This window comes from Cydia strobilella, chromosome 27 (assembly GCF_947568885.1).
Source record: "Cydia strobilella chromosome 27, ilCydStro3.1, whole genome shotgun sequence".
NCBI lineage: Eukaryota > Metazoa > Arthropoda > Insecta > Lepidoptera > Tortricidae > Cydia > Cydia strobilella.
The window spans coordinates 6,621,382-6,648,507 of NC_086067.1; the positions used below are offsets into that span (position 1 = coordinate 6,621,382).

The following is a 27,126-nucleotide window of genomic DNA, read 5'->3' on the forward strand; positions in this document are numbered from 1 at the left end:
GTCATCGTAGCTCTTAAACGGATATACCGAATTCGATGAAGTTTTTTTTAATGGGAAAGCGAATTTCCTTGCGGTGGTTCATAGCTAAATAAATAAATAAATAAATAAATAAATAAATATTATAGGACATTCTTACACAGATTGACTAAGTCCCACGGTAAGCCCAAGGAGGCTTGTGTTATGGGCACTCAGACAACGATATATATAATATATAAATACTTAAATACATAGAAAACACCCATGACTCAGGAGCAAATATCTGTGCTCATCACACAAATAAATGCCCTTACCGGGATTCGGTCGTCAAATAACTATGTTTGATAGAAATCGATCCAGCAGTTTGAATAGTATCAGCTCTTTTCCAAACGGATGTACTTTTTTTTATTTATTTAATAGTTATTAGTTATTTATCTAGAACGAGTTAGAGTATGTAAGCAAACAGAACAAAAGGATTAGTTACTTGTGCACAAAACTAATTCATTTGAGAATCTCCTTTTGAATTTTATCAACTTATCAACCTGTGGCGTCTCCTCTGTTACTGACAACGTTGTGCCACAAGATTGTAAGATATGGCGTTACCACTTTCTACACCGCGTTTGTGAAGTTCCGAAAGTCAGTTCCTATAAATACTAATTCTGAACAACTCTGTGTACTTCGGTCCCCAGGCACAACAGACAAGAGTACTCCCTATTGGTCCTTTCTACTTTCTACAAACCCACTCGAAACTCAAAATAGAACCATATGACGACCGGTCTGGCCTAGTGGGTAGTGACCCTGCCTATGAAGCCAATGGCCCTGGGTTCGAATCCCGGTAAGGGCATTTATTTATGTGATGAGCACAGATATTTGTTCCCGAGCCATAGATGTTTTCTATGTATGTATTGAAGTATTTGTATATTATATATATCGTTCAAGCCTTCTTGAGCTTACCGTGGGACTTAGTCAATTGTGTAAAAATGTCCCTATAATATTTATTTAATACTTAACCATATCTTACCCTTCCTAGGCAACTGTCTTCCGGAAGGCCTGATCGACGTGACCGAGTGCTACTACGGGTTCCCCATCGCGCTGTCCTACCCCCACTTCTATAAGGGGGACGACGTGCTCTTCAACAAGGTGAAGGGACTCAGTCCAAATAAGGAGCTGCATGAGACTAGGTACGTGAAACTGCAAACTGAGGGTCTCCGAGGGCAAAAGTCGATTGAAAAAACCTTTTCACATCACCAATTTGAAAAAGGGGTTTTTCTTCCCTGCTAAGAGGGATCAAAGTGGCACTTTTCTTCCCTGCTAGGAGGGATCAAAGAAACACTTTTCTGTTCTAGGACACTATTTAAAAAAAAATTGCACATTATTTTTTTAGCTTAAATAATATTTTTAAACATCATAATTACCTCATAGGTAATGTGAAAAGCAGTATATGGCACATGGTAGCAAAATTATTTCCATCTTGGGCGTAACACACTTGAATCCCTCACTACGCTCAGGATTCTACTTTAGCATCCCTCGTTACTCTCGGGATTCTATTATAGAATCCTTCGCTTCGTTTAGGATTCAATGTACGCCCTCGCCGTAAGTATGTCATTTTGCTCCCTTGTAACACAATCTACTATTATGTCTGCGCAATAAGAGCGAAAAAGTCGTCATTCGGCTCGGCTCGTATCGGCCGACCGACGCCTCTTTCCCTCTTATTTCGCAGACATAAAGGTTTTTTCTTTCAGCGTTTGCCGATTCCGCGTCGACATATGTAGGGAGACCCTTATATCATCATTTCCTTCAACTTCTTATTGATAAGGATATCATACACAAGCAAGAGAGAGAAAGAGACAGAGAGGTTAAAGAAATTCTTTAGGCAGGAAGGATCCTGGCCGAATTTTTAGCATTTTAATATTTTTGCATTTTTTGGAGAACGTTTTTTTCTGCTCTATACAGCACAACCAAGGTTTGATCCCACGATATTTGATCACCACATACATGAAAGGCTAAAATCAGAATAATTTACATAGTATTTACTACTCGTTCGCAAATATTTCTTATAATTGCATTAAAAGTGGACCAACATAACTCAAAATATTCTTCTTTTTAACAGATTCTGGGTCCAGCCTGAATCCGGTCTTCCTCTCGACGTCAGCGCCAAGATCCAAATCAATATGGCGCTCGGAGACCTCAGCAAAATCACCAACGCTGACCGCTTCTCCAACGTGTACTTGCCCATGCTTTGGTTTGATATTGTGAGTATCATCAATACTAATATCATCATTATTACTAACATCTAAATCGATGTACTGCTCGGAGACAGCAAAATCACCAACGCTGACCGCTTCGCCAATGTGTACTTGCCCATGCTTTGGTTTGATATTGTGAATATCATCAATACTAATATCATCATTATCACTAACATCTAAATCGATGTACTGCTCGGAGACAGCAAAATCACCAACGCTGACCGCTTCGCCAATGTGTACTTGCCCATGCTTTGGTTTGATATTGTGAATATCATCAATACTAATATCATCATTATCACTAACATCTAAATCGATGTACTGCTCGGAGACAGCAAAATCACCAACGCTGACCGCTTCGCCAACGTGTACTTGCCCATGCTTTGGTTTGATATTGTAAGTATCATCAATACTAATATCATCATTATCACTAACATCTAAATCGATGTACTGCTCGGAGACAGCAAAATCACCAACGCTTACCGCTTCGCTAATATATACCTACTCATCCTTTGGTTCGATATTGTAAATATCAATAATGTCAAGATCATCATTATCCTGCTTTTGATCAAAAATAATTGTACACTCAAAATATTCAGATGTAGACCCCAGATTTGTGCATGTACTAAATGATTGTGAGAGCTTAGCTTAATCTATTTGTCGTTATTGTTTCAATTTTTTTATTTTATTTATAAGCGACAGTGTTTTATTTTCAGATAGCATGTTATAATTGTTATATGTCAATATTGTCAATACAGAAATAAGAAATAGTTTCAAAATTAATCTACAAGTTCTTTAAAAAATAACCCTTATTAGTTCTATTGTGAACATCAAGCAAAAATTAAACAAAAATTAAAATTTTATAACATTAACAATATGATTCAATAGGATAATTTCTCACCATAGCTCTGCACTAGCAAGTCATAATGTTTTCCAATACTCATATTTATCTTATTTTTTTCAGAGAATGTACTCTCTCCCGAAGTCCTTAGAAGAGCGCTTCAAGATGTATCTAAACGTGCTCCCATTTGTAGAAGAAGGAGCACTGTACGTTCTCTTCTTAACTGGCTCCCTCCTCATCCTCCTGTCTGTCTACCGGCTGGCCTTCAAGATCATGTTTAAGACCTTCGACGGAAAGAAGAAGCAGAAAAACTACATCATAGCAACAAACCAAAAGGACAGAGCTAAGAAACCTCAAAATATATACGCTCCTTGTGAAATAGCACTTAATGATACAGAATCAGATAATTCAGATCCTCAATTCGATGAAGAAAGACGGCCATCATTCTTCAAAACGCACAGTGACAGAATAAAAGAACTTAGCCATAGATTAGGTGATAAAGTGTACGATTCCGTCGGTAGCGTCAAAGATAGGGTTACTGAAATTATTCATGTGCAAAAAGTTTTTGATAATAGAAAGAATTCGCTCATCACAAAAGATGAATCTATAGCTAATGATGGTTTTAAAAGTGATTCTTCTGGAGATGAAAGGACAGCTAACTATGAAGCAGTTAGACAATCTGATAGCGAAGATGAGTGTAGGTATTTAGAAGTTCTAGACGATGACATTGAGTTTGATGAGCCGGTTAATAGTTTCCATTTAAGGAGAGGGTCACAGTTTAAAGATTTAGATGCAAATGAAGTTATAGTACAGATTTCTGATTAGTTATCTGATGAATATATATTTGGTCCATGACGTTGATCGAATATCTGGGAAATATAGAAATGAAACTAAAAGCTGTCGCTTTTAAGTTATGTTAAAGGGTTCCAATTGTCACCCTTCGGGTACGGAACCATAAAAAGAGCCTGAGTGTGCCAATAAGACCAATAGAAATGTTATATAAGATTTAAAACTGAGTTTTGAGGACAAAATAGATGGTGTGGTAGAACAAAATTAAATATTATTATTTATAGACAGCTTATAATGATCAGATAAGTTTTCTAAATATTTTATAGGAATCAAAATTTTGGTCTGCCATTTTTGGACTGTGATAAAAAAGCATGAAAATAACAGCACAAAAAAAAAGAATATCTTGCCATACTTAATAAAATATTGGATGTAGATGACATTAAACAAATTGGAAATTACACGACTGATGAAATTGCTCAATGTTTATATGAGATTGTACGTAAAAGTACTGATTGTATATTTTGTAAATAAAAAAAGTATTATTAATTAGATTATAATATTATTTTTACTTGTAAGATGCGATTACATTCCTAGCCTGCTCAATGTAGAATATAGGTATAAGTTATAACTATAAACTTTTATTTTAATCGATTTTATGCCAGTGACATTTTGAAAATCTATTATATTGTTTTCGTTATGTTAACTTGCACCTGCAATTCTCAACTAAATGAAATGGTATAAAAATCATATAAGGTGTAAAAAAGTGGAGATTCGTCTGAAGGCATATTCGATATCGTGTTCTGATTAGGAAAAGAAGATTTTTTTTCCTTTGTGTGGAGCGATGGCCGACTTAAACGACCTGCTTCATATACCATTAAATATTTTTAGTGTTCCGTGCAAAACTTTGTTTTGACAAACGGAACACTTATGGGATCACTTCGGTCTTGCAAATCAGTTAAATGCGTTTTTTTCTTCTACTTTTCCTAATCAGAACAAGACACCGAATATGCCCTTAAACGGATGCTTAGGGAGAACAACTGGTATAAAATACATGTCTTCCAATTATTTAGGTACTTAAATAATTTATGACCTAAAATATGTAAGTAGGTAATAAAGTTATGTATACGAGTTAAAAGAAGACTACTTTCGTACAAGTTGTTTCAGTGTTCTTTTAAAATACATTCTAGAATGTATTTTTAAAAATGATATCAGGTATCAGGGAGACTTGATCCTGGGAAGGACTTGGTCACCTAAATAAAATAATTAATTGCCAATAAATAAAAAAATAACAGTCCTAAAAGGAACCTAGAAAATTTAAATATAATATAATTAAAAAAAGCGCTAAAATGTTATAATTTTGACAACGTAGAAGAGTTAGAATTGCTATTTGCTATTTTGAAATAAATTAGAAATTTAATAACCTTATAATTTAGGGGACCAAGTCCCCCTAGGATCAAGTCAGCCCAGTCTCCCCTTCATCACCGTTGAATTATGTCAACTTAATTATCAGTGCCAATATTAAAAAAGTTGATACCTATTGATTAGATACCTTCGAGCAACACCGGCTTCCGACACGTCGGACCGGAGGAGCCCAAGCGATATCTTACCGTAGAAATCGTTCTGCCATTTTTGCGGGGGGAAACGTGCACACAGTCACACTTCTCGCTCGGGGAAACATGCACACAGTTACACTTCTCGCTCGGGGAAACGTGCACACAGTCACACTTCTCGCTCGGGGAAACATGCACACAGTTACACTTCTCGCTCGGGGAAACGTGCACACAGTTACACTTCTCGCTCGGGAAAACGTGCACACAGTTACACTTCTCGCTCGGGGAAACGTGCACACAGTCACACTCCTCGCTCGGGGGAAACGTGCACACAGTTACACTTCTCGCTCACTACATACAAAATCCAATCTGTAATGACACAAATACATAGAAAATTACACACGTCAAGCACACCTCGATATCTTTTTTTGTACGGATGAGTCACAACACGCACCGCACTAGTTGTGAGTTGTGAGCCCGCCCTGCTGGGCATGTGCTTCGGCAGATAAGAGAAATAGTGCGAATGCAGACTCCCTTCCCGGTGTTGCTCGAAGTTAGACACAGTCAAAATCTTATATCGATGCAACCAATGTAGAAAAACAATTTACATCATTATCATAGTAGGTATAGCAATAGGGAATATTACGCGAAACTGCATAGGGGGCGCCACTACCACAATCTGAGGGTCTATCGCGAAATAAGAAAATCGAAATTTCGTTATATAACTTCTGTCACTTGCATATTCGAGCGATAAAGCAGATAGCGAAATTTCGGATTCGCGTTTCCCGGTAGGTCCTCTGTAAATAAACCGCCTTGATGCATCAATGTCATATTTTACTATATGAAAACTTGTCAAAAACCTGTTAACCTTTTCGACGCCGTGTCAAACACAAAAGCTGTCACTCGGACGCCACGTCACCGAAGTGTCAAAAATGTAATTGGACTTTATGCTCATGCACGTAGGTCTATGTTGCTCTGTGGTATGTGACGGATTAATCCGTCTTTGGCGTTGGACCTGCGGTGCCGATATATCCGTCATTGGCGTCCAAAAGGTTTAAGGTATGTATAAGTATCTCTATGGTTTACTAAAGGGCCTAATGCTGCTCTGGTGGCAGAACATTGCAGTAATACCCCCTATTCCGAAAACGTCTGAAGTTTCCTCTTAGGAAGTTCCCGTTCAGATTATCACTGTTCTTAACTGTTGACGACTGTTTCATTTAACATTTGCCCCACCTTAATAGTGAAGAGGCTATCGTTACTCCACAATAATTGTGTCGAGAGCTCCGCTTACGTCACTCTAATAGAGTATATTTCAAGTGTCATAGAAATCGAAACTAACTGTAAGAGGATTTGGCAATAAACGTGTAGAAAAAATGGGAACTGCAATTTTATTAAATTATCTTTAACACATTGCTAAGTAGGTACAAAGGTAGTATATATATTATAATCCATACTAATATGTGCTAATATTATAAATGTGAGTCTGTTTGTCTGTCTGTGTGTTACCTCTTTACGCTTAAACCGCTGAACCGATTCAGCTGAAATTTGACAGAGATATATGATCTGTGGAGATAGTTTGAGTCCCGGGGAAGGACATAGGATAGTTTTTATCTCGGAAATGATAATTTAAGAGGGTGAAAATTATCTCACTTTCTAGGTGGTTGATGTATCGCCTGACAATGATGTAACTATTATGCTCAGATTGAATCTTTGCCTTTACATTTTATCAAGGCTTTAGAAATTAGAATTGTCTCTCAAAAATGGTTATAAGGTAGTTGCATCAATAAAAAGCAGTCTGTAAAAAAGAAGCTACCCAAAATACTAATTCTACACAGACGAAGGCAAACGCGGGCAAAAGCTAGTAATATATAAGTGTGAGAGATGATATGAATATGAAACGAATGCGAGTGAGTGATGAGATGACGGGCGAGAGAGAGGTATGGAAGAAAAAGACATGCTGCGCCGACCACGAATGAATGGGATAAGGGCAAGCGAATGATGATGATGATATAAGTATGTATATTTTTGGAAAATTGGCTGCATCGATATTTAAGATAGACATAAGACGTTATCTTCAATTAACCCAAATAGTTCAACCGATAGCATTATTCATCGATTAAATGTATAGTGTGTTAAATAAATTTTAAGGTGATTGTATTATATAATACCTAGTACTATGTAGTTAGGGTACACAGCATTTGTCGAAACCTAATCGGCTTAAGCCGATCAGATATAACTCCGTAATAGATGGATACAGTCTAAGGAAAAAACGTGCCTCGAAAATCACGAAAATTTGATTCTCGATCAGATGGCGCCACTAGTTTTGGCCTACTCTCGTATAGAGGGCGTTGACGGTTTCGTTTGTTATTTATAATTTTAACGCATATCAGTGAAAGAACATGGGTCAAAATCATATAAAAATAATTAATGCAAATAAAAAGTCATTTATCCATATTTAAATACATTTTAACGTATTTTTATAAATCTTCATTTTTAGTTTTAAATTACGTCGATAGATGGCAGTGAATTTACAGTGGTTACAAAATTTACTATGACAGTACCGCTCAATCTTATTATATCCTTTTTGGATAAAGTTATATGTACTATGAATATGTTATATGTGACATTGGTAAGAAACTTACCTAATACTTCGTTTTCTTAACATGATATAAAGGGTAAACAATCTCGACGTGTATTTTTATTGAAAAACACCTTTGAAAAATAAGTCACAGCAAATATTTAAGAATTATATACTCATAGCATATATGATCAACGGATCATTTATAATCTTTTGGGGTCATAAGTATTTTTTAAAACGTTTTTCAATATGACACACGTCAGGCGCGTCAAGATTGTTTACCCTTTTTCAAATCCAAGCATAAACATTCTAGGTCTGTGTTCAAATCCTAAATATCGAAGTAGCTAAAGTTTATTTTGTAGTTTTGACAGTTATAAATTAACCCTTATATGAATGATGGCTAAAAAATAAGTGCATTCCCGTTGCCAGGGAGGTTTTGGGATTATACTGAGCAACTTTTACTATGGGACCAACCCCGAAATCGCGAAAAAAAAATTGGGTGTTTCTTACATTTTGGCTGGTCCATTTTCTATGGGAGGGTAAATTTTTTTCGCGATTTCGTGGTTGATCCCATAGTATAATCCCAAAACCAAAACCTCCCTGGGGAAGGGGAATAATGCACTTGTTTTTAGCCACCTTGTATATGACACTAAGGCTATCAGTTAAACGGTAAGATATAGCTTCGTAAATATGAGGGTCAATTTATAAGTGTCAAGATTGACTTCTTAAATTACAGCGACTCCCTAACAGCATGTATAACGTCATTATGACGTCAGCGAAATCATTGTAACGCCATAATTACGTCATTATGACGTCGCTGACGTCACTTTGCTACCTGCTATAATATGGTAAGGTTTGCAGATTCTTTATTTACTTTATTAAGAAGTTAGAAGTTGTCACTGAGTCGGTCACTTTTTGAAAATTTACCACAACTTTCTGTAGAATGTTTCCAATACGAAATTTTAAGTATGTCAATGGCTCAAGCCGATTTCAATTCGATAAATGCGAAGCCCTTAAAGACTTGCAATAAAGCGAACCTTTAAGCTACTCATTGTGATAACTAAATATCGTCGCTATACTTACTCAACCTCATATCTGCAACAATCATTTGATGGAAATGTCGCTTTTCTTTCATTCGGAATACGGGTGTTTTTGTCATCAAATGAGTGTTGCAGATACGAGGTTGAGTAAGTATAGCGGCGATATGTTTTAATACTGAATAATAATTAAAAGTATTTTACTGTACTTTACAGAAATGCCTATGTTTGTATTTAAAAAATTGGTATTTGGTAATGTTTACACAGTAATATGAAGAAAATAAATGGATTTTAATGTTTTTTATTTTTTTTATTGATATCCCGAAATATTTTCGTTGTTAGGGTTCCGTACCCAAAGGGTAAGAACGGGACCCTATTACTAAGACTCCGCTGTCCGTCTGTCCGTCTGTCCATCCGTCCGTCCGTCCGTCCGTCTGTCTGTCTTATGAACCGTGATAGCTAGGCAGTTGAAATTTTCACAGATGTATTTCTGTTGCCGCTATAACAACAAATACTAAAAAGCACGGAATCCTCGGTGGGCGAGTCCGACTCGCACTTGCCGGTTTTTTTAGATTATTATAAAATCATCTATACAATATAAAATATGAACTTCTGACACTGACAAAATTTTTACAAGTTAAAATGCAAAAACATGATACAGTTAAACTAAGATAGTCCATATTTTAAACGACAAACTTCCATGAAATTATGACGTATAAAACACTTGCACCGCGTGTGCTGTTAAAATCGTTGCAGACTTATCTTGGTCTAACTCTATCCGCGGTCCCAAGCACGCACATCCCTCTCGCTCACGCTTACACTTAGTGAGAGTGAGAGAAAAACCAAAGATAGATATAACTCCGTAATAGATGGATACCTAGTCTCAGGAAAAAGGTGCCTCGAAAATCAAGAAAATTTGATTCTCGATCAGGTGGCGCCACTACCTTTGGCCTACTCTCGTATAGATGGCGTTGACGGTTTCGTTTATTTAACAATTTTAACGCATAGCAGTAAAAGAACATGGGTCAAAATAATATAAAAATAATCAATGCAAATAATGCAAATAAAAAAAATCATTTATCCATATATAAAGAAATTTTTTGATATTTTTATTTTTAGTTTTAATCGTGTGTCGATAGATTGCTGTGAATTTACTGTGGCTACAAAATTTACTATGACAGTACCGCTCTATCCTATTATATCCTCTTTGGAAAAATTAACCTACGAGGCCTTAAGGGATGAAAATTGGGTTAACCCAAGTACTTATTAAAGACCTCTACACGTGTAAATAAGTTGCGGAAGATAGGTACTTAAATTATTAAAAATATATTCACACAAACAAAAACTCATCGTTTATTTTTATATCAAGAAAATTGTACATTCATCCATATTACAAACCTTATGTAAAAATATTAATATTAGCTATTCTGATCACAAGATTTTGGTAACTTTATGCTTTGGTTAATATTTGGAAACATTTTCATTTGATACCTTAAACAAAGATAGATATAACTCCGTAATAGATGGATACATTTAAAAACGTGCCACGAAAATCAAGAAAATTTGATTCTCGTTCAGAGGGCGCTACTAGCTTTGGCCTACTGTCGTATAGATGGCGTTGACGGTATCGTTTGTTATTTAACAATTTTAACGCATATCAGTGAAAGAACATGGGTCAAAATCATAAACATAATTAATGCAAATAAAAAAAATCATTTATCCATATTTAAATACATTTTATCGTATTTTAATAAATCTTCATTTTTAGTTTTAAAGTGTGTCGACAGATGGCAGTGAATTTTCTGTGGTTACAAAATTTACTATGACAGTACCGCTCTAGTATAAGTTACTCTATGCCTTAAATTATTGTTTACTTATGCGAGGTTATTTATAGATAGAAAAGATACATATACAACCTTTTTTTTTAAACTAATGTATTTAATAAATATCGCACTGCGACTGTAAGGAAATGAATGCTCAAAAAAAGTTATAGAGGGAAATGCTTGGAACACAATTTTTGACTCCGTAGCTTTGTATGGACTAGTTAGATGAACATATCACGTCAGAATTTGGCATTTATACGAAAACGATACCAAACATGGCCCAGTAGCTTCATTGATGTAGATACCAAGATAAAAATGAGAGCCCTAAATAAACTTTCAAGAGTGGATTTTTCAAAAACTATACAAGGTATCGAAAAACTTGACTTAATAAAACTTGTAACAAATTAAATTACGTTTCATTTTGTATAAATAGCCATGTCGCACGGACGCATAGTTTCCGAGATATAATCGAAAAACCGAAAACTGGAACCTTCAAACCCCCCTCCGCCCCGGCACCAGGGTTACGGCCGGGGACTTTTGATATGTTCACTTCCTAACTAGTCCAAACAAAGCTACGGAGTCAAAAATTGTATTCCTAGCATTTCCCTATATGCCTTCTTATTGCTTGGCATACTGACTATAAAATACAAATTTACCAGAATTGACTCAAATTAAAACATTAGAATAGTTCCTTGAAACCGATTATGAACTCCTGAAGATAACTTGAATTGACAACCTTCCAGAATATGAATCCGTAGAAAACGCAGTTGACGAATTTGTCCATCCAGTATACTCTGAAAAAGAATACAAATTGAAAAAATCATTTTTTCTATCATTATTTACGAAAACGGGACTTAATAGCGTATAAATTTTAAAATTACTACGACTTATACACAGATTAACCTAGCCCCAAACTAAGCAAAGCTTGTACTATGGGTGCTAGTAGGCGACGATATACATACTTATATAGATAAATACATATTTATATACATAGAAAACACCCATGACTCAGAAACAAATATTTGTGTTCATCACATAAATAAATGCCCTTACCGGGATTCGAACCCAGGTCCATCGGCTTCGCAGGCAGGGTCACACACTAGGCCAAAGTGGCCAGACCGGTCGTCATTACATTAGGCATAATAATAATAATAATCATCATCATTATGTCAGCCGATAGACGTCCACTGCTGGACATAGGCCTCCAACGAGATAATAATAATAATAAATAATAGACATTACCATATGCCAGCAAGTTCGGCGGAACAGGGGGGCCCTCTCGGCCGCCTGGATTGACTATAAGAAGGCCTATGATTCGGTGCCTCACTCATGGCTGAGAAGGATATTGGAGCTGTATAAACTTGATGCAGCTTTAATATCCTTCCTAAGTGCATGTATGAGGCAGTGGATCACAGTCCTTCGTCAACCAGGAGGTGGAGATGACCGCCCTGGCCCGCAGGACTTTATAAGGATCGAGCGAGGAATATTTCAGGGTGACAGTCTGAGTCCCCTGTGGTTCTGCCTAGCTCTGAATCCCCTCAGCACCCTGCTGAAGGATTCAGGGTTAGGTTGCCAGCTTCGGAGAGAGGGTGAAGTCATTTCTCACCTACTGTACATGGATGACCTCAAGCTATTTGCGCCAAATAACCAAGACTTGATGGTGCTATTGAAAACCACAGAAGTTTTCAGTACCGCCATCAGAATGGAGTTTGGTGTCGATAAGTGTGCGGTTATGCATGTACAGCTGGGGGAGGTTGTAAATTCAACAAATTTACAACATTCTGAGACAATGTCTTTCAGATCTATCTCTGAATCAGAAACCTATAAATACCTTGGTATGTCACAGTCGTTAGGTATTGAGGGCGAGGGTATTAGACGGTCGGTGAAGGAGCGCTTTTTCAGTCGGCTCACAAAAGTCCTTAACAGTCTTTTGTCAGGAGGCAACAAAGTGCGCGCCTTCAACGCCTGGGTAATGCCCTTACCCATATACTCCTTTGGCATACTAAGGTGGACTCAGACCGAGCTGGACGCCCTGGATCGGAGGGTCCGTCTAATGCTCACCACACACCGTATGCTACACCCACGCTCGTCAGTTATGAGATTGTACATCTCACGGAAGTGTGGAGGTCGAGGCTTCCTTAACGCCAAAGATCTCCACAACCGCGAGGTGTGCAATCTCAGGAATTATTTCCTTAACAACGAGTGTGGTGTGCATCGTGATGTGGTGGCAGTGGACAGGAACTTCACGCCGCTCTCCTTGGCAAACGAGAACTGGCACAAACCTGTGGTACAAAGTGCTGCGGGCCGCAGGGCGATATGGGAGAGTAAGGTGCTACACGGGCGGTTCTACAAGGCCCTCATGGGACCCGATGTAGACCTGCTCGCGTCGGTGAACTGGTTACGATTCGGGGACCTCTTCGGAGAAACCGAGGGTTTTGCCTGTGCAATTGCGGACGAAGTTATGATGACGAACAACTATCGGAAATATATCCTGAAGGACGGTACGGTCGACATTTGTCGGGCATGCCGCCGTCCCGGAGAGTCACTCAGGCATATCATTTCCGGTTGTTCTCATCTTGCTAACGGCGAGTACTTGCACAGACATAATCTCGTAGCCAGGATTATTCACCAGCAGCTTGCTCTTCTATACGGCCTTGTGGACCGCGAAATACCGTACTACAAGTATTTACCTGTGCCAGTTCTCGAGAATGGTCGTGCCACGCTCTATTGGGATCGATCTATCATCACTGACAGGACTATTGTAGCCAATAAGCCTGACATTGTGATAATAGATCGATCGCAGCGCCGGGCCGTGCTCGTCGAGATCACCATCCCCCATGATGAGAATCTCGTGAAAGCCGAGAAGGACAAGTCCAGTAAGTACCTAGACTTGGCTCACGAGATAACCGCCATGTGGGATGTTGATTCGACGATCATTGTCCCGATAGTCGTTTCAGCGAACGGTCTCATAGCGAAGAGTCTCGACCAACACCTTGAGAGACTCTCGCTAGGTGGTTGGATCAAGGGTCAGATGCAGAAGGCGGTGATCTTGGACACGGCGCGGATAGTCCGCCGGTTCCTCTCTCTGCGGCCCTGACCACCGGCAGCTTGGGCCCTGCCCCGCTGCTGGCGGCACCCTAGGTTAGGTTTTTTATAACGTGTTTATTGTAAGTGTTTTTATATTTTACTTTTATATGCATATTATAAAAAACCTAACATAAGAAAAATAATAAATAAAGAGAATAATAAATAATAAAGAAAGAATTTTATTTCGGGCATAAATCCATAGTTGTTAGTTACATATTACATTAACTTATAAAATAGTGTTAGAAGAATTACAAAACTAATCTTAACCAGGGGCCCACTGACTATCAGTCCGCCGGACGATATCGGCCTGTCAGTTAGAACAAAAATTTGACAGTTCCGAACAACTGACAGGCCGATATCGTCCGGCGGACTGATAGTCAGTGGACCCCTTTATAATATGATGTTTTCTCAGACTAAACTATCTGTTTATCTCTACTCAAATCATTCCTGTACCGAAAACACCGATGTATGCTCACGACAGATTAAATTCGGTGGTTACCTTTGATAGTGCGCCCTGGCCTTGGGTAAGTCCTCGTCTTTTTCCTTCAGCAAGTATTTGCGGCCGCCAATGATGCACTGCATGAAGTAATCGTATTTATCCACGTTTTCAACGTCGTAGTAGAACTCTTCCTTGTCTTCTTTTTTTATCCTGAAAAATTAAACATATTTTAAACTAAAATATCCCATCAAAAACATTACATGTAAAAAGATGCATGTCTCGCAACGCAATTTTTCTATGAAAAGTTTTGAGATGTAATGTGATACTAAGTCGGTTATTTTATTCAGTGCCAGGGGGTGTTAAAACCGCATCAATATTATATATCTTATCCATAACTTACTTATGCACAATATTATATATCTTATCCATAACTTACTTATGTAGTTCCTGAATCTATAAAACGTGACTGATATTTTTGGGTTTTTTATGGCCGTTTATGCTAAAAACTACTTATGTTTAAAATTTGAAGCTTGTGGGTTGGCTAGAAGTACCTTAAAATTATGATGATCGGTGAGTGAGTGTGTCAGTGACAAAAGTAAGGAACTTTGACGTGCAATAATTCTTAAACTACAAGTTCAAATTGAATGTTCTTGAGCCATAAGCCATATCATGCCCTATATGTCACTGAAAATTCAGGGTTCTAGCTTTAGCCAACACAAAATTACTGGCATAGAATGGCTTCGAGAAAAGGATGGTACGGCCGTGCCACTGCCACGTGGCAGTGGCACGGCCGTACCATCCTTTGTTTTGCTCGACTTGGCGGGGGCACTGTCGTGCCCCTAGATATCAAAGAAAATGTGACCAAGGAATTGAACCTGGGTCTTCAGCATTGGTGGGTGATGTCATAACACCTAGGCCACAAAAGTCGCGGCATATAACAAAACATATTTTAAAAACGAAAGAAAAACAGACCAAGGCCTCTTGAATCTGCGTCTTCAGCATTCGCGGCTTTTTAGCTCAAATAATATTTTGAGACATAATAATTTATGTGAATTAGAACCCCTCGCTACTCTCGGGATTCCATTATAGAATTCTTCTCTTCGTTCAAGATTAAACGTACGCCCTCGCTGTAAATATGTCATAATGCTCCCTTGTGACACAATCTACTATTAAATTCCCTCCCTGATTCAAGGGCATCCTATGTAATTTACCTGGATCTAAGCTTCACAAAGTTCTGGTTGGCGAAAGTCCATTGCTTGGTCACGTAGTAGCGGAGTGCCAGATTCGCAATATAAATTCTCCTTTGCACTTTTATTAGCCTGTGAAGAAACGGCAAGTTGTAAATTAATAAAAAAACCGGCCAAGTGGGAGTCGGACTCGCGCACCGAGGGTTCCGTACTTTTTAGTATTTGTTGTTGTAGCGGCAACAGAAATACATCATCTGTGAAAATTTCAACTGTCTAGCTATCACGGTTCGTGAGATACAGCCTGGTGACAGACAGACGGACAGCGGAGTGCCGTTTTTACTCTTTGGGTACGAAACCCTAAAAACAGTCGTAAGGAAAATAAACAACCTGACTGCGGTTAAGCTTTGCTAGAAATTGTAATTATACTTAGAGATAATATAACATAAGACACTTCCACAAATGTAAAATACATTGCAATCCATCAAATACGGTGTATTCAGGCGTTTTGAAGAATAAGACATACAGAGATTAATTCATACGCTCGAATAACATAAACTACCTTCGGCAGTCTGGTAAAAAAGCCATGGTAGCCTAGCGATAATGCGTAATACAAACCAAACCAAACTACTTCCAAACCAAAAGGCGCAGGTTGCAAGTCCGACTGACCAATGAGTTTCTCGAAACTCCCAAGCGGGACATGGAGACTTTTGGCATTCGGACCGACGGTTGGGAGAAACGTGCCGAAATGAAACCGGAATGGCGTCACGACATTAAAGTACAACGATCAAAGCACGACGATGACTGGCTGGAGAACCTTAAGCAGAAAAGTCTTCGTCGTGCTCTACCACCTCCTGCGGACTCGCGTTTTGTGTGCGATCGATGTGGCAGCAATGCCGCGCTGCGATAGGACTTTATAGCCATCAACAGCGATGCGGGACCCCATAAACCCACAAGCGCCGCAACAAGCATCTACAACAGATGATGTGGCCAATCATCTTATCTTATGGTTTTCGGGGGCCCTTGCGGATACACTTCGACCCATAGGGATCTTTTGTGCAGTTACCCCTAGGAAAGATCCGTCCGCTACTCAAGAGCTTTTCCCACCATCTCCATGTGCCGGATGATGGAGCTCATGGGTAGCGTTATGAATTCCTTTGGTTCCAAATAGCCTGTTCCAAAGTCCTTCGTTCTTTGTCTGACGAGGGCGTGGCATACACACATAAAGTGTTCTACTGTCTCTTCCTCTTCGCCACACATACGACAATCGGTGTTGTCAGCGTGTCCCATCTTGGCCAGGATTCCCTTGACCCCGTAATGGCCAGTAAACACCCACGTTATTATTTGGAGTTGTCGTTTGCTAAGTTTCCAAAGCTTTTTGCGGCCATGTGGCCAATGATGATGTCCTACTACGAATTAATTAAGTTAGTATCGTTTGATTTACCAGTCGAATTTCGGTAAAGGAAAACATCGTGAAAATAATGTACACACATTACTTGTCACGTCAACATACTTGTCACGCGTTGCGTACGTGGACTAAGTGTGTAGCTTTAGCGCTTAGGGTGGATGATCAAATGGCAATTTCTTTCGTGAATGGTGACTTAGAATACTTAGATTGTTGGAATTACGCCAAGCAGATAATGTTTAAATAAAGTTTAAATAGGCATAACTTAAAACTAAATGTTATTATGCATATATTATTGTCTATTACAGTTTGCTATTTTGTTGTGCGAGACTTGTGCGAGAACCCCCGAGATAGGGGACGACCAAAAGCAACGTGGTGGTCAAGTGTCACGAAGGATTTGGAAACCGCAGCACTTCAAGAAACGACAACCCAGAACAGCAATGTCTGGCGCACCCGATCAAGGAGACCCGATCCCAAGTAGATGGGACAAGGGAAAGAAAAAGAAGAAGACAGTTAGCTATTTTGTTGATGTGATAAGTTACCAATAAGTTGCTTAAATTCTCACTGTATTTCAGAGAACATTTCGACTTTCGGACTTCACACTTTACACTAGCCCTGACTTTTTAAACTAAGTTACCGAACTATTTCTTGATGCGTGTCTTTGGAGTCTTTGATCGTGTCGTGTCACTCGTGTCAAATTGACGCGTTGACTTATTTCAACGAGTGGGTGTTTATGATTAGGTTCTCGTTCTCGAGAACATTCTCAGAAGTTACCGAGAAATTCTCATGTGCAAAGTTTCGCAACTGGAAAGTTCTCGTGAGTGCATTGCTAAGCAGATCTCAGGCTCCCTTAGCAAGACGAAACATAAACACTGTGATCAGTGCCTACGAGCTGGAGGTCCTGGGTTCAAATCCCAGTAAAAGCTTTATTTGTTTATAAAAAAATGTTCTGCTGTTTTGGTTGCGTTACAAGTTTTTTTTTTCTTATACTTACATAGGTTTCTTTCCGAGTATCCACAGAACGATATCGATGAAAATAGCCGGTATAAGGTGCAAAAATAAAACCTGAAAAAGAAAACAAACGATCAAACAAAAATATAAAAAAAACTTTATTGCTGATATCTTAATTAATCTTTATTTATTCATACCTTACATTACATTTCACATAAAATTTTATTAACATATGAAACAGGGTGTACCTATTATGTTAGGAAATAGTTCTGCGGGCTGTCATTTAAACCAATTTAAATTGGAAACGAGTTGTATTTCTTCCGTTTCGTTCGATTAAAAACGGTAGAAATTCATTATCAACTACACCGCCAGTTGATCTGTAAAATCCTTATAGCAGGCCCATATTATATTGTCGATTCCTCGTGGCATGTTCAGCTAAATCGTCATTGCTTAATGTTATATATCTATACATTCATCCCTCATGTAATGTTGAATAAGCATTGCGATACATCGCGAAAATGCTGCCAGCATCTACGGCACCATGCCGCACGGGAATAGTTTTTAGTTGTTTATTTTAAGAGTGGCTTTATTTATTTTTAGATTTCGTTTTTAAGTTTTATAACTGTTATCTTCGGTTACCGCGATAGTTACTCATGAAATAAAACTATGAAAACGGATTATATCGCGTATATTGAATTTATAATACATCCCGACGTTTCGAACTCTTTACAGCGTTCGTGGTCAACGGGTGACTGGGTGTATTATAAATTCAATATACGCGATATAATCCGTTTTCATAGTTTTATTTCATTTTATAGCTGTTGTTTAATTCTGTTTTATTTATATATAGTCTATTTAGGTATATTGAATAAGTATGTTGATTTAAAATTATTTCATATTATATATTGAATTAGACCGCCATATATCATATTCATATTCTAACCTTGATGTAATGTATAGTTTTAGAGGTGGTAATGGACCCCCCCACCATCCACAAACTGTCGTTAAGGGGGACCTCCGCCCCCATTCTCTTGCCGGTCTCAACTAGCTCCCCCATTGTTATGTTGTTCAGTTTTCCTGCGCAGGAGTTGTAGATCTCGATGTCGTCTGTGGGCTCCAGGCTGTAAGACAAAACCAAGTAAATATCTAGGTCACACAAGCAGACTAACCGTTATGCTCCCTAAAGGGGCCCACTGACTATCAGTCCGCCGGACGATATCTGCCTGTCAGTTGTTCGGAACTGTCAAATTTTTGTTCTAATTGACAGGTCGATGTCGTCCGGCGGACTGAGTCAGTGGGCCCCTTAAAAATAAGCCTTTTAGTTCTTTTCAAAGGCACACAACAGATAAAAGTACTACGCAAATAATTTTCACAATTTTTGTGAGCATGTTTTAATAACCTTAACACATTATACTCTTACACCAAAACCTTCCTCAAGAATCTTCCTCCTTTTCTTGACGATAATTCACCAATTCAATGTTATATATTTACCACGAATTGATTATTATTATATTTCCACTGAAAGTACCAATTTAAACATATCTTGTTTTGTATAAATTAACTTTTTAGCTTTAACTAGTTTTCAAGACATTGCTACACGCCCTTGCAGGGTGATCATGTACCAAATCTCTATGTAACACCTTTTATAACCAAGGTTTTTGCATTAAATAAATGAAATGAAATGAAATGAGAATAGAAATTAGAATCACTCTATTGATACGTGAAAATCGCATGGAAGGGTAGTTCCAACGGGATTATTCAGTCGCACTAATCGCTTCATTACCATTCTTACATTATTGACGAACTGCGTATAAATGAAGTCATTTTCGGTTATCTTGTAGCACTCCCGTGCTTCTGGTATTCTTGTCACAATGATCCTTTTTGCTTTAAACGGCCAATAATGTGGTGATAGTAATGAAGAATCAAACCGCAGTACAAAATCGCAAGCAGAAGCACCCGAAAATCCGTTCAGTAGATTTTTGATTTATTGAAAGAAATAAAGAAAATACATTTATTTGACGCCACAACATAGTACATAAAATAGAAAGGCATGCAGACAAAACATTTGGACGCCAATAAGGGTCCCTCAGCATAATGCCGCGGCAAACCGTGGAGCTGGTTTTCTGTGGGGACCTGGCTTAATCTAAAAATTAATGGCGACACGTACGCCAACGACACACAAATAAATTTACATTGACAGGGTCAAGGGAATTGCAACGTAGTGATGCAATGTATTTGTCTAATCGCTCTTAGAAATTTTTCAAAATGGCGGAGTTAGGTGTACAGCTCAGAGAGGTACTAGTTAATAGTATTAGTTATCTGCTTATCAGACTTACGGTTTAGTTCCTCTAGCCCAAGCAGCAGTGATGATATTCTTGATAGAGACATCGACAGGTATGTAGTCAGCTATGAGGGATGGATCCGAGTATAGACTCCGCATGATCCCTGAAAACAACTGGAAATGCTCTAGAGGCTAGCTGGTATATTTTGTTGATAGGATTGGCACAAGCGGTGGTGGCCGAGTGGTGGTAGTTCGACTTTCAATCCGGAGATCGTGGGTTCAAATCCTAACCAATGAGTTTTTCGGAACTTATGAACGGAATACCACTAGCTTTTCGGTGAAGGAAAACATCGTGAGGAAACCTGCATACATCCGCGTAGAATTTCAAAGGTGTATGTGAAGTCCCCAATTCGCATTGGGCTAGAGTGGGGGCTATAGAGGAGAGGGAGAGTCCCTGACTTCTTCGCCATTCTGAGAGCCAGGTCGGCTGCCTTCCGGGCGAGACTGCTACTACTGCTAGCCTCTAACAATGAAATTCTGTCACTGGTAGCTAAAGACTACAGTGACGAATTTAACAAACATTGGCGAAAACTGCACCGGTCCGAGAACGGCCATCTTTAGTGCATAAGTTTGTAAATGTTTTATTTCATTGTTTTAGGTTGTAAGTTTTAGTATTTTGTACTGTATTTTTTGCTTATTTGTACACCTTTTATATTAGATTGTAAAAATTGGGTTTCTTGCCTGCCAAATAAAGAATTTATTATTATTATTATTTGTATGTCTTTTCCATATCTCGGGACCATGGGGTCCCGGACCTTTGGGAGGCGTGCGTGGGGCCGAAGCCAACAGCGCAGAGGCCCTTTAAGACAATTTAATCTAAAAGTAAGGGATACACGTGGCGGATACCATCCCCGAAACCACAATGTGATACATCCAGAGATGGTCCCCGCCAGGTGCAAAGACTATTGCAGTGCAGCACTTTTGTGCTGCGATGGAAACTTAGGTCATGGGTTATTGATTTGAATGTTGGATGGACTGGATAATGGGCTATGGGGGGAGACCCGGGAGACTAGCGGACACCTGCCGTGACAATCAGTCTCAAAATTGTGTAAGACAGGTGGTGACTCGCCTACTCATTTAGTGGGCCCCACAACGGCCGCACGCACAGTGCGACAATAGAGCAACACTTCAGAGCGACTGTGAGGTTGTCGAGAGGTGAGTCTGCGGTAGCCAGTTCCCGGTAATCCGTTCAGCAGGCCGCCGGCGTTATGACATTTTACACTTCCAACCTGGAGCATATGTAGCGTCCAAATGTATCATTCTCAACCAAAAGGGTACTTATTGTCGGTTGTCAAAAAGGCGCTATTTCCATTTGAAATCAACCTCTTGACAACCGACAATGTTGGTTGAAAACGTCACAAATGCTGATTTGTTTTGACATGTCTACTAAGAATGGTATCTATTACGCTGATGTGGTACCTTTTCCACAGGCGACAAGGATCCCAACTGGTCCGTTGAAGTTTTCAATCCATCCCGGCATCGGCTCGGAGACACTTGAAATTACTGGAAATATAGAGAAAATAACATTAAAGCCACCGGGACGGGATCTTTCGTCTCTTTCCTATAAAGTGTATACGAAAGAGGTGGGTAATCTAACAGTGAATTACCAATGGAAGGCCTGATGATGACGGCGGGGAGCTGCCCCTTTTGCTCGTACACAACATGCTCGGCCAATTGCTTCGAAAAGACGTAGGTGTTTGGCAGCACGCCGAGGTACCTAGAGAATGAAAATATAGAGATATAGGTGACGTTTTCAATCAAAAGGTACCACATTGTCGCTTACCATAAGGACGAAAATTTGCTTGTATCTTTATACGAAAAACCTATCAGAGCATCCTTATGGCAAGCGACAATGTGGTACCTTTTGCTTGAAAACGACACATAGCATAGTCAGAGTCAGACCAAGATATCACTGCACCGACTTGGGAAGCGACAGAGTATGGAAAAGTCACTGAAAACGTCAAATATTGAAAATATTACGTTTATACCCACTTTAGTAGTAAATATTAACTCTTTATTGTACAATATAAAAAGATGTGTATTAGTAAATATGGTACTCACGTTGAAAGTTTCAGTCAACATGCAAGTACCACGGGGTCCCTTTGTTTGACCATAATTATTGAAAGTCATAATGTAATGATTGTCATATTATCATTAGTCATAATTCTGAAACCGTTAACTTTTCAGGATTTTCCTCGGGTTATCCTATAGATAGGTTAGGTTAGATTTGTTTTATGGCAATCCTGAAAAGTTACGCGTTTCTGAGAAAAACCAAATTATGACTAATGATAATATGACAATCATTACATTATGACTTTCAATAATTACGTCAAACAATAGAGACCCAAGTACCACATTCAGGAGAATATGGTCTCTGTCATACTTACTTAGGCGTAACGATCCTCAATGTATGTTCGTCGATATTCTCGCACACTTTGAGAGTATCCCGCCAGTCAGCGTGAGGGGGGTACATCACCTCCTCAATGGGGTCTCTGTTGGTGTTAGAGTACGATGTAGAGACGTGGACTAGAGCCTGGAAATTATTAAAAATATACTTTACAAAATAGTCTTTGCTGGTAACTTCATAAAAATACTACTTACAAATCTATACAGTAATTTTTTCTGTAGTAAGAATGTTAATACAATGTTGAATTTTATACAATAATTCAGTTAAGTGGATAAGAGACTGAGGAATAATCATGATACCGTATATAAAACCTTAAAGGAGTCATCCATTAATTACATGAATTAGGTACATCACACGTTTAGGGGATGGAAGGGGGTCAAGAAAATGTGACAAGGGGGAGGGGGGAGTCACAAACTTTGTGACGTCACTTTAACTTTATGGTCCGACAAGAAATTGTAGAAAATTATTGAGGGCGCCACTTCCTACGTAACTGTCACATTTTTGACGTAAAATGCTTAAACATGGCAACAATTTAGTATATAATTTTTTTAGTTCCATTTTATTTTATTTCTACTATTTTATAAAACACTATAAATTATTTTATTCGCTGTACAGTTAAATAACAAGTTTTTGGAACAATAATCATTTTTATTCGTTTAATTTTCTTTCCTAATCAGCTTTGGGTTATATAATTACTAATATTCCTAAAACTATTTTGACAAAATACTAGTAATACGTACGTAATTAGATTTGCCGATTTCGTTGAAAAAATGTGACGTCACACCATGGTTTGCCAAATGTGATCAAGTGTGACAAGCAGGGGGGGAGGGGTAAAGAACCTAGAAATTCGTGTGACGTAATTAATGGATGACCCTAAACTTTTCAAAGATTTTTTACACGTAAAAGAAATGTAAATTTGTATAATTTTAAGGTCAGTCCCATGACATTTGAACCTCCACCAAGCCCGCCTGATGGTAAGCGTTTATCGTAGCCCACGGATGTTTGTAACTCCAGACGGAGGTGCCACTTGCGCATTGCCGGCTTTTAAAACTAACCTTTAGATCGGTAATTTCTCTCGCCAAATCAACGATTTCTTTCGTCCCTCGCAAGTTCAATTTGCAAGCAAATGTCAGAGGGTCGTCGAATCTGTAAAAAAATACAAATAGGTCATGCATACATTTATAGACATTAATACAATAGATAACCTACCCAAACACTAAACAACCCGCTTTAATAAAGCCGATGTGTGTAATGACCAATGCACACGTGTTTCATACGACGTTTTTCAACACACTTGAGAAGAAAAAAACAGAACTCATATAATTATTAAGGGCCCCCGGCAAGCTCGGGAGCAGAACTACGTTTGTATGAAAAGGTGCAATTCGGCCGAGCTTGCCGAGGACTCTTAAATGAATTTTAATTCTTAAGTTACGAGCAAGTGTGTTGAAAAACATTTTACGACAGACCACAAGTGGAAGAGAAAATTACCGGTAATCGAAAGTGTTTTGATTGAAATCTTATAATCTTACCTAACACTGGCCGCGACGTGGAATATGATGTTGACTCGGTTGACAAGGAGAGTGCGGTCTTCCTCGGAAAGTCCTGAAGAACAAAACGTCAGTGTTGTTAAAAAAATTGTTTAGTCACTAATTTTTTAACCTTTTCAAACACAAAAGCTGTCACTCGGACGCCACGTCACCGAAGTGTCAAAACTGTAATTGAACTTTATGCATATGCATGTAGGTGAAATTGATGAAACTGAAATGTAGGTCTATGTTGCACTGTGGTCTATGACCGATTAATCGGTCTTTGGCGTTGAACCTAAGGTGCGAATATATCGGTAATTGTCGTTCAAAAGGTAAAGGACAGGAGGTTTCATGGGAATTTTATCATGAAAGTTTCCACAAATTTAGGAAATTTTGAGAATGTTTTGCAACTTGCACATTGGACCGTACCTGCAGGGCTTTAGAACTATTTCACCTCACCAGTTTAGGACAGTAGATTGTGTCACAAGGGAGCAAAATGACATATTTACGGCGAGGGCGTAAATTAAATACTAACAACGAAGCGAGCGAAGCAACTTCGACAAAGCGAAGGATTCTATAATAGAATCCCGAGAGTAGCGAGGGATTTTTAAAATATAATCCCGAGCGTAGTGAGGAATTCAAGCGTGTTACGCCCAAGATGGATATAATTTTGCTACCATGTGAGACATACTGCTCTTCAAATCACCTATGAGGAAATTATGAAGTTCAAAAATATTATTTAAGCTAAAAAAAATAGTACCCATGGAAGAAAATATAAAAAGTGTGTCCTAGAACAGTGTTACTATGATCCCTTCTAGCAGGGAAAAAATGTGCCACTTAATTCCCTCCTAGCAGGGAAGAAAAAGTCATTTTCCAAATTGGTGATGTGAAAAAGTTATATTTATATTATTTAAATATAATTTTAAATTGGAATTAGGTCGTCATCAGATACTTTCCTTGCAATGAGTAAAAATTGTACTTCGCGGGGCAGCAAATATAAATATACTATTCAACGTATCAGCATTACGATACAGCGAGGAAACACCGCCAGCATCCTTGGTACAATGCCTCAAGGGCCTATTTTAGATTTAAGCTAGTTATTAATTTCGTTTACGTAGTACCACTGTATATATCTTGTATGTAAATAAAGAGTATTAAATATACTATATTTTGGGTCTAACCTAATCCGTTTTCCAGTATGTCTCCGGCTATCACGTGAACTTTAGATTCGAACACGCCCGGTCTTTCTCTCTTCAAACGGTCGTAGAGATACTGTAAACAAAACAAATGAGTATACTACGTATTTGTGGTATTTTCTATAAAAAGGGACCTTATTGTCGATGGCGCATACGCCATTATAAACGATGCTCCGATATAAATACAATGCCTCGCGACGCTGTGCGGCGTAAGCGCCATCGACAATAAGGTCCCTTTGCATAGAAAATGCCCCATTTTATACTAGCAACCCGCCCTGGCTTCGCACGGGTTAACAAATTATACACAACCTTACTCAAGAATCACTATTGATAGGTGAATGTTTATGTGTATGTGGCACGGCTCCCCAAACGATGAAACCAGTGGCGTAACTAGGGGGGGGGGGGGGCAGAGGGGGCAAGTTCCCCATCCAAGGGGGGGCGCCAAAATGGGCAAAAGGCAGCAGCAGGAAAACTTGTCAGTCAGGTGGCGCAAATTTGGTGACTGCCCCGGACGCCATATCCTCTAGCTCCCCCCCCCCCCCTCTAGCTCCCCCCCTAGCTCCCCCTCTAGCTCTAGCTCTAGCTCCTGGATGAGCCACATGCTGTCCTGCCCAGCGTACCCGCACACATGTTCCGAGTAAGATTCACGGGACGCAACAGACAGGGCGTTAAGGATAACTCATGTTAGACCAGGCCGTGACCGGGCCGGAGCTTCCGGCGCTTACTTTTCTATGACATGACAGGTGATCACGTGATGCTTTCCATAGAAAACGAAGCGCCGGAAGCTCCGGCCCGGTCACGGCCCGGTCTAACGTGAGTCATCCTTTAAGCGTCGCTACCTTCTGGTCCCGCTTAATATGAAATACGAAACCATCGACACGAGAAGAAGAAGATAGGTGAAAGCCGCATGAAAATCCGTTCAGATTTGAACAAACATCAGGCGGGCCGTATGCTTGTTTGCCAACGACGTAGTATAAAAAAAAAATTTAACAAATCTGAACGGATTTTCATGCAAGTTTATCGCGAATATACAAACAGAGACGCGGCGGGGGACTTTGTTTTATAAGGTGTATTGATGAACACAATTTCTATATGTATGTATGTATGTATTTCTGCATGTATATGCGGATCCGCTATAAGGGAGTCCGCTAGCTGGCGCAAGTGCCGTGCCATTGTAGGTAAAATCCGTCGCACAAAACTTACATTTGTGGAGTAAAGAGTAGCCAACCGACCCTCTGACGCCTTTTTTGGACCGCATTAGTAAGTAAATACTAAGTAATTAGTAAGTAAGCAAGTACTTGTATATGTACTTGTATAATACTGCTGTAAGTTAAGCTTTTTGTACCTATTACTGTTTTTTTTATTGAGACAATAAATGACTTTTTTTAATGCAGTCCAGGTCCGTGCAATAGTATAGCAGCTTCTCTCTCGACATTTTGTATAGTAGCAGAGTTCGACGGACAGACAGACAGACAACACAAATACTTACATTAGTGGAGTAGAGGTCCGCTAACCGGTCCTCCGACTTGACGCCCTTTTTGGACCGCATGAGTAAGTATATGCGGTCCAGGTCCGTACATGAGTATAGCAGCTTCTTTCTCGACATTTTGTATAGTAGCAGAGTCCGACGGACAGACAGACAGACAACACAAATACTTACATTAGTGGAGTAGAGGTCCGCTAACCGGTCCTCCGACTTGACGCCCTTTTTGGACCGCATGAGTAAGTATATGCTGTCCAGGTCCGTACATGA

At 39.1% G+C, this 27,126-nt stretch overlaps 2 protein-coding genes across 2 annotated transcripts in view; one reads left to right on the forward strand and one right to left on the reverse strand.

Moving 5' to 3' along the window:
- The window catches only part of LOC134753602 (scavenger receptor class B member 1-like), a 61,142-nt gene extending 51,828 nt beyond the window's left edge, over window positions 1-9,314 (forward strand). Inside the window, exons 8-10 of the mRNA XM_063689531.1 lie at window positions 1,007-1,157; window positions 2,087-2,228; window positions 3,184-9,314. Coding sequence (XP_063545601.1) covers window positions 1,007-1,157; window positions 2,087-2,228; window positions 3,184-3,885 — 995 coding nt within the window. The 3' untranslated portion in view covers window positions 3,886-9,314. The remainder of the gene's footprint in view (window positions 1-1,006; window positions 1,158-2,086; window positions 2,229-3,183) is intronic.
- LOC134753608 (putative fatty acyl-CoA reductase CG5065) overlaps window positions 1-26,977 on the reverse strand; it is a 416,745-nt gene extending 389,768 nt beyond the window's left edge. The window contains exons 1-13 of the mRNA XM_063689544.1: window positions 26,863-26,977; window positions 25,359-25,449; window positions 24,181-24,253; window positions 23,707-23,797; window positions 22,632-22,777; window positions 21,852-21,961; window positions 21,664-21,747; window positions 20,240-20,348; window positions 18,847-19,024; window positions 17,947-18,017; window positions 15,575-15,682; window positions 14,424-14,573; window positions 11,476-11,631 (exon numbers count right to left, since the gene is read on the reverse strand). Of these exons, the coding sequence (XP_063545614.1) occupies window positions 11,517-11,631; window positions 14,424-14,573; window positions 15,575-15,682; window positions 17,947-18,017; window positions 18,847-19,024; window positions 20,240-20,348; window positions 21,664-21,747; window positions 21,852-21,961; window positions 22,632-22,777; window positions 23,707-23,797; window positions 24,181-24,253; window positions 25,359-25,449; window positions 26,863-26,922 (1,386 nt within the window). The 5' untranslated portion in view covers window positions 26,923-26,977 and the 3' untranslated portion in view covers window positions 11,476-11,516. The remainder of the gene's footprint in view (window positions 1-11,475; window positions 11,632-14,423; window positions 14,574-15,574; window positions 15,683-17,946; window positions 18,018-18,846; window positions 19,025-20,239; window positions 20,349-21,663; window positions 21,748-21,851; window positions 21,962-22,631; window positions 22,778-23,706; window positions 23,798-24,180; window positions 24,254-25,358; window positions 25,450-26,862) is intronic.
- Window positions 26,978-27,126: the final 149 nt, after the last annotated feature.